This window comes from Falco biarmicus, chromosome 4 (assembly GCF_023638135.1).
Source record: "Falco biarmicus isolate bFalBia1 chromosome 4, bFalBia1.pri, whole genome shotgun sequence".
Taxonomy (NCBI): Eukaryota; Metazoa; Chordata; class Aves; order Falconiformes; family Falconidae; genus Falco; species Falco biarmicus.
The window spans coordinates 77,696,090-77,711,020 of record NC_079291.1 but is presented as its reverse complement, the minus strand read 5'-3'; the positions used below and the strand labels follow the sequence as shown (position 1 = coordinate 77,711,020).

The 14,931-nt window shown below is 42.9% G+C and overlaps 2 protein-coding genes across 8 annotated transcripts in view; one reads left to right on the top strand and one right to left on the bottom strand.

Moving 5' to 3' along the window:
- ABCC1 (ATP binding cassette subfamily C member 1) overlaps nucleotides 1-6,497 on the bottom strand; it is a 57,549-nt gene extending 51,052 nt beyond the window's left edge. For 2 of the 3 annotated variants that reach the window (XM_056338223.1, XM_056338222.1), the window contains exon 1: nucleotides 5,567-5,724. In XM_056338223.1, the coding sequence (XP_056194198.1) occupies nucleotides 5,567-5,614 (48 nt within the window). In that variant the 5' untranslated portion in view covers nucleotides 5,615-5,724. Of the gene's footprint in view, nucleotides 1-5,566; nucleotides 5,725-6,480 lie in introns of those variants that run through there. The other variant, XM_056338224.1, reaches the window with a different exon arrangement.
- Nucleotides 6,498-8,949: 2,452 nt separating this feature from the next.
- On the top strand, nucleotides 8,950-14,700 carry CEP20 (centrosomal protein 20). Of its 5 annotated transcripts, none has more exons than XM_056338226.1 (5): nucleotides 8,950-9,028; nucleotides 9,479-9,676; nucleotides 10,772-10,856; nucleotides 11,757-11,896; nucleotides 14,143-14,700. In XM_056338226.1, the coding sequence occupies exons 1-5, from the start codon at nucleotides 9,001-9,003 to the stop codon at nucleotides 14,217-14,219; spliced, it is 528 nt and encodes a 175-aa protein (XP_056194201.1). In that variant the 5' UTR covers nucleotides 8,950-9,000; the 3' UTR covers nucleotides 14,220-14,700. The 5 variants fall into 5 exon arrangements, with proteins under 5 accessions (XP_056194201.1, XP_056194200.1, XP_056194204.1 ...); XM_056338225.1 differs by having other exon boundaries at nucleotides 11,754-11,896; XM_056338227.1 differs by lacking the exon at nucleotides 9,479-9,676 and having other exon boundaries at nucleotides 8,969-9,028; nucleotides 11,754-11,896.
- Nucleotides 14,701-14,931: the final 231 nt, after the last annotated feature.

The following is a 14,931-nucleotide window of genomic DNA, read 5'->3' as shown; positions in this document are numbered from 1 at the left end:
TTAAAAAGTTTAGCCTCTTTCTACAGGCGTAGCATTGCTGTACCCTGCCATGCCTGCAAATACCATGAGACAACATCTGGCCACGTGACAACAAATACCATTCACAGTTTCAGAATCAAAAGGATGGGGTTTACCCTCCTGTAAAGTTTTTCACTGAAATCACTGTTACTTAAAAGGATACAGGAAAAAGATTCCCGCTCTCATATTCTTTCTGCACCAAAACCAAGACTTTTTCTTAATAATGCCACAGCCTGTAAAATAGAGTTCAAATCACTGAGAAGTTCGAACACACCTGGGAAATAATCTTACAGAAGGACTAAGATAACAGCTTAAGTTAGGATAAACTGTATCCAAAGCTACCACAGATGCAAACAGTGAGAAAACAGTAACGCATGGAATACTGACTCTATTAAAAGTAAGCAAAAGGTCAGTACCCGGCAGCAGGCTTTTTAGAGGTGTGACCCAGAATGACTTATGTGCAACCTGGGTTAACCTTCACTTAGTCCCAGTTTAGCACAGTGTTTCAATGTAAACTGCATTGTAATTTCATGAAACAGCATAAGTTACTCAGGCATTTTTCTGGGGTTTTTTCCTCATTTAACTTTTCCGAGCAACCTTGAACTGACAGCTGCAGAATGACAGGTTATCTGCTAAGAAAAACCCCATCAGCAACAGAGTATCAGGCATCATTTTCCTGTACTTCCCTTAAACTGATCTATTCTGGACCAAGAGAGGAAAGTTGAACTTCTATGAAATTTAGACCCCTGTTTACAAGACCAACAAAAACATTTTACAGGTTTAAACAAGAAAAAGCTGACAAGTAAGTTTCTGGCTTTCATTGCTAAAAAACCCAATGACAACCAAGCCACAAGAATCAGTATATCAGCTGTTAATTATAATAAAGGCACCAACATGTGTAAAGTTTTTTTTGTTTAACACTGCTGCTGCTGCTCCTTCTCCTCTGTTCCAAATGCTGTCCACATATGACCTTTCTATGTCAGCAAATATAAGTGGTTTTCTGATCTGCATGCTCTTTAAAAAAACTCTGGTCACAAATGCATTCATAAATTGATACCTTTCCAACTAAAGGAAGAGTCTTAACTCTTAACTTTTATCAAGCTCACTCAGCGCCACTCTCACAGCACCTCAAACTCTCTCCTCCCTAGCTCTGCCACAAACACACTGAAAAAGCACTAAAGACATATCTTACAGTGCAAAAGGCTCCAGTTCCAAGACACGGGCTAATTTACTGCTTATCTAATGCATGAAAGCACAAGCCACAGAACTTCTGAACACGAAATTACTCCTTACATAAAAAGACCAGTTTTCCTTCAGAAGTCTATTTCAGGAAAACTATCAGTGTCCCAGTGTCCTCATAAACAATGTAAGCATAGCAGCTGTTTATGTCATACAGTATCACTTCACAATGTCAGCTAATCATCATAATGAATTAAAGAATAATAATTTTATTTTCTTAATAAAAATCCCATCAAGCCACATTATAGCCTTAGAAGATCCTAACATGTCTGTAAGCAGCTGAGGCTGGTGGATCTCACCTAGCTACAACAACGTTAACTCAAATACAAAACATAATGTCTTTCGACAAACACTGGAGAAAATACATTTATTAAGGCAGACAAAACATACCCAAAAGCCTCAGACAGAACTCTACACAACAACAAGGCAAGCAGACCCCAATCCCACCAAGCTGGTCCCTGGATTTTGTGTGCAAGGCTCTGCCTTGCCTTTTCTCATTCATTTTGTTTATCTCCTGCAGTTTGGTTCCATATGAAGAAGTGCTAAACCTAGAACATTGTGTGGATGTAATGTCTTTACTAACAGAGAAGAGGCTCCACAAAAGCTTTCTGCACCAACAGGAGCAAAACAGGCTCGGTTTTACACAAGTAGACATCGCTTGAATGATTACAGGACACTAGTTTTCAAAACAAAACAGGAGATGAAAACTTGCTTTTCTCCTAGAAGTGAATGGAATTACTTGCTTTCAACCCTTCCTCAACAACCAAAAACCCAACCAGAAAAACGTGGAAAAAAATTTCCACTAAGTTCCCACCGAGATGAACTAGGAGTTAATTTCTATCTAAATTAACTAAAAAAACCCATAATTTATTTTCCTGTAAAGGACATGATAGGAGCTTATATAAATGCAAGTAATTTATTTCACATTCCCTTAAGTATAAACAAGAACCTCAAAAGTTTCAGATTTTATTTGACTTACAAGCATCTTCTAATGAATTAATAACTGAGACTTCCTGTAAAACCTAGCAGAGCACTTTTGAGAGGGACTGTAAGGAACTGTTTAGTGTGAATTCACTTTTTATTTCACACCTGCTATTCCTTCTTCAGAAAAGCCCCACTGAGGATTAGCCTTGAAAACTCAAAAAATGTCACAAAAACTCAACCTCTTCTTCCTTTGGCAATTTCAAACATGAAAAGACTTCCCTAAATGTGATACTGCATAGTTTACAAGCTCTGAAAAACTGAAACTACTCCAAAATTTTATTCAAAAGAAGGGGAAAACAGCAGACTTTCAAAATGTAACTGCACTGAGACCACCATTGTGCGAGTGTGCATATACACAGATTGCTAGGCCAGCAAGACAAAGTGTACAGTAAATTCTACAGCTGCCTTGACACTTACCCTGTTTACCTAGAATGACAGATCCTCACCTCATTTTTCTTTTTGGCACACTGGTATTGAAGCAAGGTATACTGCACTCATACACCAGACAAATGATACTCTAGACAAAGCTATCACAGCATGTCAGGTCACAAAAAAAGCTTCCCAGTTTAAACAGGCCCTTAAAGTCACTGAACTCAAATGCAAGCAGTGCAAAATGTTACTCCCAGCCCACTAAGTTTTTTTAAAGCTTTTGTTGTCATCAACAGCTATTAGTAAAATAGTAACTTTATCTTACACAGCTGTACCTTTCTTTATATGATGGATGGGATAGTCATTCTGAGATACTAAGTGATGCTAGAGAAAGCAAATATGAAACAGGACCCTTCCAAAAAGGGAGTCTGGTTCAAAGAAAGCAAGAAACAGCGAAGTTCTGTAAGCAAATCCGATTGCAGTGAAGTTAATATGGTGAGTGGGGGCACAGAGGTAGGTTAAACGGGGCCAGAGGGAAGAAGATGGCAAACTTGTTGGGCTGTTGACCTTTCACAGTAAGTATTAAATAAAACCAATCTGTTTAATTCTCAGACAAGAACTTTCAACAATAACATTCCTTGGGTGTGCAAACAAGAAAAATCCTGGCCAGCAAAGCTTAAGAAGATTAGCATACGGTCTTTAAGGGTCAATCAGGTCCTTTCAACCTGCAGTCTCCCCCACAATTTAAAACTGAGTTGCCCCAAACTGAGCACCACCCTCGCACAGAAAACACATCTCTTCCTTGAAGTAGAGTTTGCTGGTGCTAGGAAATCCCGCTGCTCCACTATCAGGGCCTCAGCACCAAGCAAAACAGCTGATGCCACCACATAGTTCACCACAAGAAAGCAGTAACACATGCTACCAGGTATCTACCCATCACCCAGCTCTGAAAAGCAGAAGAGTGCAGTCCACAAGACAGGAAGGACAGCAAACAGGCGATATCTAGAAGCCCAGTGAAACACTGCATATACGTAGGTATTTTCTGAAAATCCATTACAACCTCAGCTTCAGACAGTATCAGCAATGGAAATACCAGAAAACGAAGCAGCCAGAGTACCTATAAGCAGCACCACAACTAGCACTGCTACCCTCCCCGCTACTATGAACAACGCAACAACAAAGTGGATACTTGTTTACGAGGACAAGTTGAGCAAGGAGTATTTTTCCAGACACATCTTAGACCAACCGGAATGCACAATTGTTATTTTGCAGGATTAGAAGCCTCCAGAAATCAAACAACCACACCCACAGGATCTTTAGCTGGAAAAAATGAAAGGCAGACCACACGTGATTTAGAGAAGGATGACAAATCACAAAACCATCTATATTCTTATGAACCAATGCAACAAGTGAAAAAAAATGTATGAGGTAGTTATGACACACCACAAATATCAGAAATGGCTGTAGTATATAAAGGAATTGTAAGCAGGTTTATAATAAAAGAATCTGTCATCAGAAACCCTAAATAACTAGTAGTTTCCAACATCCTAAGTGTTGTTCTTGCTTCTATCTTATGTTTCGAGTCCACAGTTCAAAGAACTGGCAGCTCTTTTTCACAAAACTACTACTCTCTCAAGTCAGTTTTTCCACAAACTGAATTCTGAAGCATGTATTCTCTGAAGCTCTTCAAATAAAATGTCTCATTCCAGGATAGGGAAAAAATAAGTTTGATAACAACTCATAATTGAGCCATTTCTAAGAAACCTGAGCTGAAGGAAGATAGGAACATAAGCAATACAAAAGTAGTTTAACAGAGTCACTTTTAATCAGTTGGAAAGCTAAATATCTTAAAGTTATAATGATTTTTAAAGTATCTTCTGAGTAAGATCTTAATGGTTCTTGAAACAAATACAATGCATTTGTTGAGACATTAATTTATTTTTTTTTTACTAGTAAGGCGGCTCATTAGCTCGATACTCTTTGACTATCAGACGCACATGCCAGCGTTTCTTTGAACAGTCTCAGAAAATGCATGTTTTCCTCTTACCTCCTACAATGCCTTCAGTGGCTCTCACCCCTTTTTTTTCTTTTTGAACTCCCAGGTCTCTCTCCTCCCTCTCTCCACACAACCTCCTTCTCCATGCAACCTGTTTCCTCCTTGGAAGGATTTTCAATACCGTCCTGCCCTGGCAGGGCCCGGCTCTCGCTGCTGCCAGCAGCTGTGTGCTCTACAGAGGAACTCTGAGTCTCAGCTGAGCAAGACCCACGCTGCCCCGTTTCCACATTACTCACTTTTGCGTAACTGGTTTTGACTTCACCCAGAGTAGGCTGCGCTCACCGTTCTTTTATTAAAGAAAGGAGAAAATATTGCCATGCAAACGCGGGCCTGCACAGACCGTATCTTTGGCCTCCTTCACAGGACTGCACACCACCCTTCGGTGCGACGGCAGCAGCCGGTCACCGTTACTGTAATTACCCACACAGCCCCGAGGAACGCAGACAGCCGCCAAACGCGGTCGGCAGAGGCTGCTCCGGTCACCGCGGAGCTGGCTTCCAGCCCCCGGGCAAGCCCTCACCAGTCCGTCCCCTCTCCCCCAGCATTTCCCTGCCGGAAACCCCGCACACGAGGGGCGCCGGCTCCCGCTCCGCCACTCGCCCGCGGGGGCCACGGCGCCCAGCCGGAGACCAGCGAGCCCCGGCCCCCCACCCGGCCCGCGGCCGCTTCGCGCCGCCGCTCCCGCCCGCGGCCACCGGGGCTGCCGGCACGGCCGGGGCGCGCCGCTCCGCTCAAGGTGAGCGTCGGCACGGGTGGCTGCCGCTCCCCCGCCGCCTGGCACGGCCCCCTGCGGCTCCGCCTGGGCCGGCAGCCCGCCACCATCCGCGTCCCACCCGGCTGCCCGCCATCCCTCCGCGCCACCGCCGCGCCGGGCCCCCGCCGCCCCATCCCGCCGCTCACCCAGAAGGGCTCGTAGGTGTCCGCGCTGCAGAAGCTCTCGATCCCCATGGGGCGCGGCGAGGCGGCCGCAGGCTCCGCGGCAGCGCTGCGCTTCCCCTCCGCACCTCTCCGTGCCCGGGCGGTGGCGGGCGGGGACGTGCCGGCAGCGCGAGCGCCGCGCCCTGATTGGCTCCGTGGTCACGGGGATGCCGAGCCCCGGCGGCGCCGCCGCCCGCGCTGCGCGGCCCCGCCTCGGGGGGGGGGGGGGGCAGGGAGGCGCTGCGTACCCCGCGCCGCCTCGCCGGCCGTGTGGCTGCCCGTCGCCCCCGCGCAGCCGCCGGGGGAGGGGCCCGGTAGGCTGCGATCCCGGCCGGAGCCCAGCGCGTCCCCGGTAGCGTGACCACGGCGGGAGCCTCGCCCGCCCAGCGGTCCGCCGCCTCGCCCCCCCGCCCATCAGCTGCCCCTCGCCGCCCGCCGGCTGCCGCTTCGCCGGCCGCGGACCGCACCTGCCCGGCAGGCGCCACGGCATCCCCCTCCCCGCGGCGCTGCTCTAGCCCCTGGGGACAGGTACCCCACGCATCCCCCGTGGAGAGGCACCGCGGTACCCTGCCGGCACCCGGGCCCCGCGGGACAGAGCCACGGCACCCTGCTCCGGGAAGGCCACAGGAAAAGCCTGGGCTCACGCTTGAACACTCGGCTTTGCAACGTGAACTGCCAGTTAAACTGGTTTCAAAGCCCTGAACTAGTTCAAGTTGGCTAGCATGAGCTGAGCCAAAACAGCTTCATCCGCAACCAAGTCCTCACAAAAACAGGTACAAGTTGCAATAACTGCAGCCCCTGTGGTTGCATATGGTCATGCCTTGCCACGCTCTTCACGTCCTATTTAAAATGCATTGGTTAAACCCAGGGACAGCATCGACGCACAGCTGACTTACCTAACCTACTAGCACAGGCCAGCTGGAGGACAGATGGCGCCTATGCAGGAAGGGCACCATATGCTGCAGGAAAGAGCGGGGTGGTTACATACTCCCCTACAGTAACATCTGAAAGCTTTAATCACACAAGTTAGGTAAAGCACCTCAATTAAAAAAAACTTTTATTCATATTTCTGTCCTGTTTTGTGCACACTCTACATTTATCTTAAAATCATATTAAATACCTTAGTGGAATGTTTTTTTGATATCTCAGTGCTCACTATGTCTCCTGTTGAAAAAGTTACATCACAGTTTCCAGCATCTGTTATCCTACCACCCCTCAGCTGTAATGAATACACTACTTTGTGCAACATATAATATAAACTATCCCATAGTTAAGAACTTAGCTTTTTTAATATCACTATTAATAAACTAGTAAACCAGAAAAAATAAAGCCTCTAAGAACTTACACCTTTACACCTACTCTGTGTCCAAAAACAGAATATAAAATTATAGTTGAAATGATACATCAGAAAATTGTTTAGGATATAGAGATCATATGCAGGGATTGTTCCAAACAAGATGGTAAATAAGCATGAAGGAAGGAGGGTCAAGAAAAATTTTTACCCACACATGTTTTTCTCCAGATACTATTGCATGCTAAAAGACTAACAAAACTTAAGTTACACTTTCAGGATTCAGACTTTCCAATTACGTCAGTGTAATAATATTTTTCAGCCTCAAACTGCCCCTATATCAATGGTCATGCACCATATTAATGATGTTTCTCATCAAGTAAAGATACTTGGATCTGCACCTCTAATTAGTACCGTTCCAATCAATTCCATCTCCTTCCCTTAGAAACTCTAAGCAACACCAACACCAACAAAGAAGTAAACCAAAGTGCAGTCAAAATACAGAGTAAATAATTAATATGAAGGGAAGCTGAGGAGTTCAGAAGCAAAATGCAACAGACTCAAATTATTTGTTGTGGAGGAAAAAAAATAGAACTGACATAAGCCCAAACCTCCAAAGAGATACAGAACCAAGATCTCAGAGTACCAGAAAGTCACTGAATCTAGATTTCACAAACCATTGTTATAACAGCATCTTTTAAAACACAGTTTAATACATACAATAAAACTGCAATCTTACTTAGAAAGGCATTTCCTTGCAATCAGGGGGAAAACCCAAAACCTTAAAATTCTATTTTGATCTCCAAACTTTGCTTTGTAGGATACAAATGAAAGCTGGATAGGAAACACAGGGGGGGAAATGGTAACAACTTATCAACTGGAAATGAGGCGTAATAGAACACTGACCCAGAACAGCATGGAGAAATTTGGAAGGACGCAGAGCAAAATGTTTTGACTGTGAAAACACCACGCATGTTAAAGTTTGCTCATCACCAGAGTTGCACTGGAGATCCCGGCAGCAGACTTGGGACAGAATGAGGCACTTTCTGCTGCTGACTCATGGGAAGTTACTGCTATGTTAAAGGAATGGATTAACTTCACCATTACTTCTAAAGAACTGCTTTTCTCCTGCATATTATTTGCTGTCCCCTGACAGAGACTCTTTAGAAGCTCATAATATAAATATTTGCTTTGAGAGAAAATGTAAAAAACCCCAACCAAAGAAAAAAAAAAAATCCAACAAAACCCCTCACACCACACTTCAAGGCCCTAAACAGTTTGCTAAGGACAACTCACATCTTCCTTCAAGCCCAAACAGGCTGCTCCATCTAAGCCATGACTAATGCAGTTTGTTCTTCCACACTGGGTGCATTTCCTTTGGAAAATACTCAATCCATCCACAAGTAAACACTGTTGACTCATCCCGGCCACACGAAGCACACACGCAGGCCTCCAGCCGCAGCGGGGCTCCTCAGGCTCCTAAACACCCACCATACAGTTACCTTTTGGCAAGGCCTTTTAATTAAAAGCTTATTTTTGGCGAGTCCTTTTAATTAGTTTGCCTTTCAGGGATTCAGTACAAAACTTTGCTACACATCAGGGAGCAAAGGGCTTATTTTCCATGTTCCCCCCCCCCCCCCCCCCAATAAATCACACTGACAAGCTTTGAAATTGGAGAGAAGACAGCACAGCAACCCTGACGGCAGCCCGGTGCCCCCGCCCCACCTGACAGGGCCGAACCACGGGCAGGCGCTGGCAGGGTGCCGAGCGGCACCTCCATGCACACCACCTAGGCAACGCTCGTTATTTTATCTTTTTTTTTTTATCATTATCATCCCCTGGCAGCACAGGGGATCCCCCCCAGGCCAGGGGGCGGCTCGCCGCGCGGAACAGGCCCGGTGCCCGCCCGCCGCCTCAAGCAGCCCGCCTCCGCCTCAGGCAGCCGCGGGCAGCGCGCCGTCCCCGCTCGAACCGCACGCCCCGCCCCGCCGGCGCTCTCCGATTGGCTGATGCGCGCCGCGAGGCGGGGCCGGCGGCCGCCCGCTCCCCCCACTCCCAGCGCGGCGCATGCGCAGTGCCCGCCGCCGGGCTGCCACATCCGGGTCCTCGGCGCGGCCGCGGGGCGATGGCGACGGTGGCGGAGCTGAAAGCAGGTTGTGAGGGCGGAGGGGTGGGGGGGAGTATTTCGTATCGCCGAGAGGGTGGGCAGCTGGCCTTTAGTTCAACACCCGGGCTCCGCTTAGGTACCCTAGGGCCCGGCGCTCCTGGCCCTCACACTGCCAAGCCCCCACACGAGCTCGCTGCCCTTGGCATTTATTTTGCTCTCGTTTTCACTCCTATAAAATATCTTGGTCCAGTAGCATCTTAACTCTGAAACTGCTAGAACGGGTGTTTACTACCAAAGAAATACTATTCTGATATCTTTGAAGGCTTAACTTTTATCCGTAATGTTCCTGCTGTTGTTACCCACTGGCACGCATGCAGGTGTGAATATCTTATCTTTATTTCCCTGTGAATATGCCGAAATTATGTTTATATTGTGGATGATAACTGCTGCTTGGAGGTGTTTGGCTTTATATTAACAGATCTTTTTATGGTAATAGTTTTAAAGGACACACTGGAAAAAAGAGGTGCTCTTGGACAAATAAAAGCAAGGATCAGAGCTGAAGTTTTTAATGCACTGGATGACCAAAGTGAACCACGGCCACCACTGTCCCGTGAAAATTTCTTAATCAATGAATTAATTCGTGAATACCTGGAATATAACAAGTACAAATATGCAGCATCTGTTTTAACTGCAGGTACTGGCGCTGATTTTTTGTTGCCATCACTGTATTAATAGACAGTTACTGTTTGGTTGAGTAATTCCACTGATACTATGAAATTAATAAGCAGGACCAAGCTGCACAATCTTGTCTTCCCTTGGAAATAACATAAGAATGCTCTCTCCACAGCTTTACTTGCAGTATTAAGTCAAATCGTACCATTAGTTTTCAAGAAAACTTACTCTTTGTTCCTTATCCTTGAGTTGAATGCTTTGATAGAGTAGCTGATGAAAGAGCAAGAAAACTTCCTAGCAGCCTGCAAAGTCAAAATATCTATCTTGAAATGTCTGCTTTTGTTTGGAAAATTACTAACAATATTTGTAAAGCATATATTACATTTTTTATCTCATTGGCATTTGGGTAAAATAAAACAACCAGAAAGACTACAAAGGAACAAAATTTCTTTGAGGAATGAGTAATTTTAAAGTTATATGTACATAAAGTAGTTAATAGTCTGAATTCTAGCAGTTCTTGCAATTCATACATATATACTGTGTCAGAAACGAGGTTAGATCTCCTCAGCTTAAATAACAGAAAAAGGAATATGAATAAGATCCATATTTTTTAACAACTGCATTTAAGCATTACTGTTACTGGCTGTGCTAAAATACCAATATGTGAGAGAGTAGCTGTAATTTATATGTAATCTGCTGTTCTGTAGTTGTACTTAGATACAGTAATACATTTGCTATTTAATTTGAGTATTTTACTCCCCCTTGAGAAGAGGGAATGGAGACAGTGTATATAGTAGTTAATGTATGGAATCTGCTTGATAACAGTACTTCTTTAGAGAAAAAGAGTTGCCTGATTGGTGTATCTTTGTAATGCAAGACTTCTTTAATGTTTTTCTTAGATTCCTTTAAAGTGAAGATAAAAATTGTAATATGCTATTTTAAATTACATGAGTATGAAGCGCTAATGTTTTAAGTGAGTTCCCTGGAATTACAACATGCTGCTAGATATGAGTAGTCTACAAGGGAGGTGTGTACTCTCATGTCTTTTGAAGTCTGCTGTTAATTGGTGATGTTTTTCTTACCAGTGTTAAGAATTTTGGGAAAATCTCTTTTCCAGAATCCGGCCAGCCTGAAGTGCCCTTGGATAGACAGTTTCTTGCTAAAGAGCTGAATATAGTCGAAGACACAAATGCAAAATCAGTGTAAGGAGTGATTTTGGAATGCACAATATATTCTGTTCTGCATGTATTTTTCTCTTCGGTGTTATTATTAATCACATAGAAATGTTCTCGTGAGTTGAAATGTGAATAGATCACGTGCCTGCTCTAACGTGCTGGATTCAGATTCACAATGTCAAACACGGGGCCATTTTCAAACGTACTCCAAACTAACATTTCATTCTGCCAACTCTGCAGCATTCTCCAGACAGTGTATTTGCACAGTGAAACACAAATTTCTTACCAGTACAGTCTTCCCTGCAGTCAGAAGTAGAAAACAGATACGCTGTTTGCCTATCAGTGAGTGGCTTTGTAGAGCAAGAGCGAGGTTATTGTACTCTGAGATTAGATAAAAGTTCACAATACACTGTCACAACTGCATTAATGGGTTAGGGTACTGAAGCAGGTTTAAACATGTTTGGCATTCTTTGTAGCTTGTACTGTCAGAATCCATCAAGTGCTTAGGAAGAATCAAGTTTGGGATGTGCAGTGATGGACTGGGCTATAGCCTGCCAATGTCTGATCCTTTGTACTGTGTGAGTGGGAATGTGGATCTATGTTCATGTGCTAAGCATGTTCCAGTTCTTCACCTACAGGGGATCTGGAGCTTAGTTGAGTGTCTCCTAGTGCGAGCTTTTTAAGAGAGTATTGGTGTTCAGGGTGGGCTTAGGTCTGTGATTATTTATATAATGATATATATCATCAATGTATTTAATAACGAGATCTGTATTATGCCAAGAATCATAATATTTTAAATAATTAAAGACATCTGTACATACTCTAGAAGTAAACATTAAGATCTCAGAAGTTCTGAGGAAAGGGTGTTTTTCTAATGCTCAATATTTTATGGACTTAGGTTGTTCTTCTCATTTCTTTCTTAAGCAGACCTCTCTTGTATGGAATTCTCTCTCATTTCTTACATGGTGGTAAAGAAGAAAGTACCCAGAATACCCTTCCAAAAGTGTCTTTGCGGAATTATCCAAAGCAGAACCTTGGCAAACCACCTACGGAGAGAAATCAAAAAGGTGGGTGTGGTGTCATTTCATTAGTTTTATTTGTGACTAGATTTTCTATACGGTACATATGCCTACAACAGCATAAACATGCAGATGGACACAGTGTACCTCCTCTGTGCAAGGAATACTTTGAACTGACACCTTTGTAAGAAAAATTCTTCAGCGGAGCAGTGTGTATACCTCAAAAATCCTGTTAAGCTGTGTGACCTGACCATACCTATTGCTCATGTGTTTGTTTAGGAAAGGTCCTGCTATACCCAACTCAAGAAAGACCCACCCATGATTTCTAACACTACCTGTGTATGTGCCTTTCGTTAAGTAAGTGACCAACTTACACCAACACTTAGGCCTGCTTCTCTCTGCCGGTATGCTGATGCGACAGCATATATGGCATACAAATCCGACTGCCCTCAGAAGTGCTTGACTGGTCTTGAAAGGTGTCAGCAGTAGAACCTTCTCTCTTATACAAGAATGTATTTTATTTATAAAGCAGACATTTTAAAATAATCCAGACAGCCAAATTTTTATAATTTTTCAACACTGCAAGGCACTGTGATGCTCCTGTTATCCTGTGGTAGCTGTAGCTACTTGTTAGTTACTAGGCGCAAGGGGAAAAAACAAATTGCTTGGCTTTATTCTATTAAGACTTTTGGACTGTTACAACCAGAAAACTCATTTAAATTGGACAATTTTGCTATTCCAGTTTGCAGATTGTAGAGTATCTGTTATGCAATTTATAGTTTTAGAAACAGGCTTACTGCTCTCCAGTTGCTGGTAAAGAGCAGAAAATATTAATATCCCAACTCTCAGTATCAGAAAGTTCGTCCACCAAATTGCTTTACCAGTTCCCTAAAAGTTAAACTGGCCAAATTGTACTCCCTTAGGCCATTACAAATCTGGAATGGGTCAGCTAAAGACACTCTTATTACATTGGCAATTTAATACAAGAATTTAACCTGAATTCTCAGTGAAAAATAGTGGGCGTATCTCCCTGTTTCTCATCTGTTCTAATTTCCATAGAAAGTTCTTAACTCTTTAGCTGTCAGGTCTGTATATGGGCATAAATCTTTTCTGAGGGCATAATTCACATCCCATTGACTGCAGAAGCTTTAGCTCTGATTCATTGCTCTGTAGCAGAACACTGCTAAATCTTAATTTCCCTTTCTGGTCTGCTTTTTGATTTACAATTAATACGGCCTAAGCTACAGAATGAAAGCGTCCAGTTTTTTCCTTCAATGTGTCTACTTAGTGTATTATTTCACTTTCTACTGTGAGAATTTAGGACTCTTGTGTTAGTACTCTCAACTATTTATTTTGTATCCAAAATTTGGAAAAATACGAGGCCTGAGATACTACTGACATCTAAAAAGTGCGAGAGAAGTACTAAACACCTTTTCTTAACAGCTAATTCATTGAGGCAATGTTGTTTCCCTTCTGCCAGAAGAGGGGGCTGAAGAAATAAATTTTCAATACCAAAACTGATAAATTATCTCTTTGTTAGAAAATAATTATTCCTATCAGAAATGTCTCAATTTTTAAAAACAAACTCAGTGTATGGAAGAATTGTTTTTAAAGTATAACTTTGTACGTCAGCTCTGAAATCGGTTCTGTGCAGGGTCACCTTGCCCTGTTGGCTCCAGTATAATTTCACATGGGATTTAATTGTTTAGAGTTCATTACAAAACTCAGGATTAATCATAAGACATGACAGCACATTGCTTTTTGACCTAAACAAAAACATAACAGCTTTAAGGCTTTTAACTTCTAAGTAACAGTAGCCTGGAATTACTGCCTGCATGTATATATGGAATATGTCAGTGGAGACCAAAAGGCAGTGGGTTTAAAATACTAATTCTCTAGCTGTTTTAATTAGGGTGCATATTCTGGTAATCAAGTCTGTCCATTAATTCAGCCCTCAAAGTCTCATGTTTAACATCTAACTTTTCATATTAGAAATTATCTTGCTTATTTAGTTGAATGAATATGCCAACAGACTGGGGATCCTGATAAGACACATGGAATCTGGTGTTTCTGTTAGTTCATTCACTATAGCCAAGGTGGAAGCTGTCTGAAATGCAGTCTTCAGTGATGTAAAGCTCTTGCCTCATACAGTTGCATGGAAAAATTTGTTCGTAAAATTGCCCAAGTTTCCTATGATGTTACTCTTTATCAAAGTTGATAATAGTAGAAAATAAGAGTTATAACTTTGCATCTCCGCATGCCTGAAAGTATTTATGTCTGTGTTTCATTTTCAGATAGAATTCCAGAACCTGGAAGGATGGCTGGCATTAGCATCGAAGAGCCCCTTGTTTTACAAAATACTAACAGATAATATCTTTTATATGTTAATTTCTCATGTGAAGTTCTGTAAGAGTTAATTTAAGAAATTCTTCTTTGCATAAACTTCCCTGATATGTCCAGTGGGACCATTTCAGCATGTTAGGTCTACCCATGAGACAGGGTGACAGGGTCATACTTACTGTCAATGAAAAAAAATGGTAGCAAAGGCTCTCTTCCTCCAGCGCTAATCAAAGGAAAACTGTATAGGCAGACAGATTGGTGAAGGCTGTGTCTAGAATGGGACCTAAAAATATTGGTTTTACTTTATAAAAATTAATAAGATAACGTAATTTCTGCACTTTCCTTATTATGTTAGTCTTTGTGTGTTGTCTGTTTCTGAATAAAACTTCCCAGTTTTGTTCTGTGTGGTATTTTGAAAGCATTAAAACTAAACATTTTAATCATTCTTTAAAAAGAAGAAGCTGCTACTTGCAGATAAGTATGGGAAAATAAAATCTGAATAGACAATTAAAGTGCTTTAGAGGAATAGTTGTTTTTAATTCTCCGGAAACAAGGACTATATTTATCTTCATGCCAGCAAACAAATGAGGGTAAGTCTTTTCCATCTGGAGTTGCTATAAATTGTACGGTGTAACACTGAGTATATGAGAGGGGGAGGAACTTCTTTTTTTTTTCCCAAATTACATGAAACTCAAAAGTCAGGCAAAGCTAAAAATAAAGTTGCTAATAGACTACTGATTCCC